Source organism: Charadrius vociferus, unplaced genomic scaffold (genome assembly GCF_000708025.1).
Source record: "Charadrius vociferus isolate BGI_N301 unplaced genomic scaffold, ASM70802v2 scaffold564, whole genome shotgun sequence".
Taxonomy (NCBI): domain Eukaryota; kingdom Metazoa; phylum Chordata; class Aves; order Charadriiformes; family Charadriidae; genus Charadrius; species Charadrius vociferus.
Window position 1 is genome coordinate 2,256 of NW_009647940.1, and position 1,656 is coordinate 3,911.

The following is a 1,656-nucleotide window of genomic DNA, read 5'->3' on the forward strand; positions in this document are numbered from 1 at the left end:
CGGCGGGGGGGACGCCTCCTTCAACACCTTCTTCAGCGAGACAGGGGCCGGCAAGCATGTGCCCCGGGCTGTCTTTGTGGACCTGGAGCCCACGGTGATCGGTGAGTGCGGGGACGTTGCGAGGTGGGTGATGTTAATGGGATGTTGGGTGCTAACGGGGCGGGGGGGCTCTCTCTCACCACAGATGAGGTGCGCACAGGGACATACCGGCAGGTCTTCCACCCCGAGCAGCTGATCACGGGCAAGGAGGATGCGGCCAACAACTACGCCCGTGGGCACTACACCATTGGGAAAGAGATCATCGACCTGGTCCTCGACCGCATCCGCAAGCTGGTAGGAACAGGAGGGATTTGAGGGTGGCGAGCTGAGGACAAAGACTCTGTTCACAGTCTCGCCCTCCCCTCTGAACTAGCCGGGCTGGGTTTGGATTGAATATATTAATTAATGTTAATCCTGTTCTGCAGCAGCTGCCATTGGCCAGCAGTGGGACGCGGCGCCGCTGGGGTGTTGGAGCCGCTCCACAGCGCCGCAGCCCCCAGGCACCGGCGGTGCTGAGCTGTGCAATTCTGTCTTTGTTCCTACTTGGCTCTTGCCGCAGCTGAACCCAGCTGCGTGCAGCTGGGGACCTGTGTCCCAGTGACTGCGCAGGCAGTGGCAGCTCCAACTGGCCCACCCTGGACTGTGTGGCTGTGCCGGGGCTGGTGCTTTGCCCAGCTCCCCGATGCCCAAATGCTATCCCCAAATCCATCTCCATTCTGCTGCCAAGTAGGTGGCACCTGGCCCCGCTGCAAGGTGCTTCTGGATGCTCTGCCACACTGGGGGCCAAGGGGTTTCCCTGGGGGATTCACCATTCCCATGAGTCACTGTCCAAGAGATGGGGTCACAGGCACCCTGTCACCCATCCTGGTGGTTCCTGCTCTGCTGCAGGAAATCCCCCAAGTGTCCTCATGAGGCCACAGAGAGGAAGGAGTAACTTCTACTGCTGCCGAGACAAAACATGCAGACCCTTGTCTCTCCTCACCAGGCTGACCAGTGCACAGGGCTGCAAGGCTTCCTGGTCTTCCACAGCTTTGGAGGTGGCACCGGCTCCGGCTTCACCTCCCTGCTCATGGAGCGCCTCTCCGTTGACTATGGCAAGAAGTCCAAGCTGGAGTTCTCCATCTACCCAGCTCCACAGGTCTCCACAGCTGTGGTGGAGCCCTACAACTCCATCCTCACCACCCACACCACCCTGGAGCACTCTGACTGTGCCTTCATGGTGGACAACGAGGCCATCTACGACATCTGCCGCCGCAACCTGGACATCGAGAGGCCCACCTACACCAACCTCAATAGGTTGATAGGCCAGATCGTGTCCTCCATCACGGCCTCCCTGCGCTTCGATGGGGCCCTGAATGTCGACCTGACGGAGTTCCAGACCAACCTGGTGCCGTACCCCCGCATCCACTTCCCACTGGCCACCTATGCCCCTGTCATCTCGGCCGAGAAGGCTTACCATGAGCAGCTCTCGGTGGCCGAGATCACCAATGCCTGCTTTGAGCCGGCCAACCAGATGGTGAAGTGTGACCCGCGGCACGGCAAGTACATGGCATGCTGCCTGCTGTACCGCGGGGATGTGGTGCCCAAGGATGTCAATGCCGCCATTGCCACCACAAA

The 1,656-nt window shown here is 60.5% G+C and overlaps 1 protein-coding gene across 1 annotated transcript in view; it reads left to right on the forward strand.

Annotated features, from left to right (window-relative positions):
* LOC104284810 (tubulin alpha-1A chain-like) overlaps positions 1-1,654 on the forward strand; it is a gene marked incomplete at its 3' end in the record, with an annotated part of 3,615 nt that extends 1,961 nt beyond the window's left edge. The window contains exons 2-4 of the mRNA XM_009883183.1: positions 5-101; positions 185-333; positions 1,025-1,654. Of these exons, the coding sequence (XP_009881485.1) occupies positions 5-101; positions 185-333; positions 1,025-1,654 (876 nt within the window). The remainder of the gene's footprint in view (positions 1-4; positions 102-184; positions 334-1,024) is intronic.
* Positions 1,655-1,656: the final 2 nt, after the last annotated feature.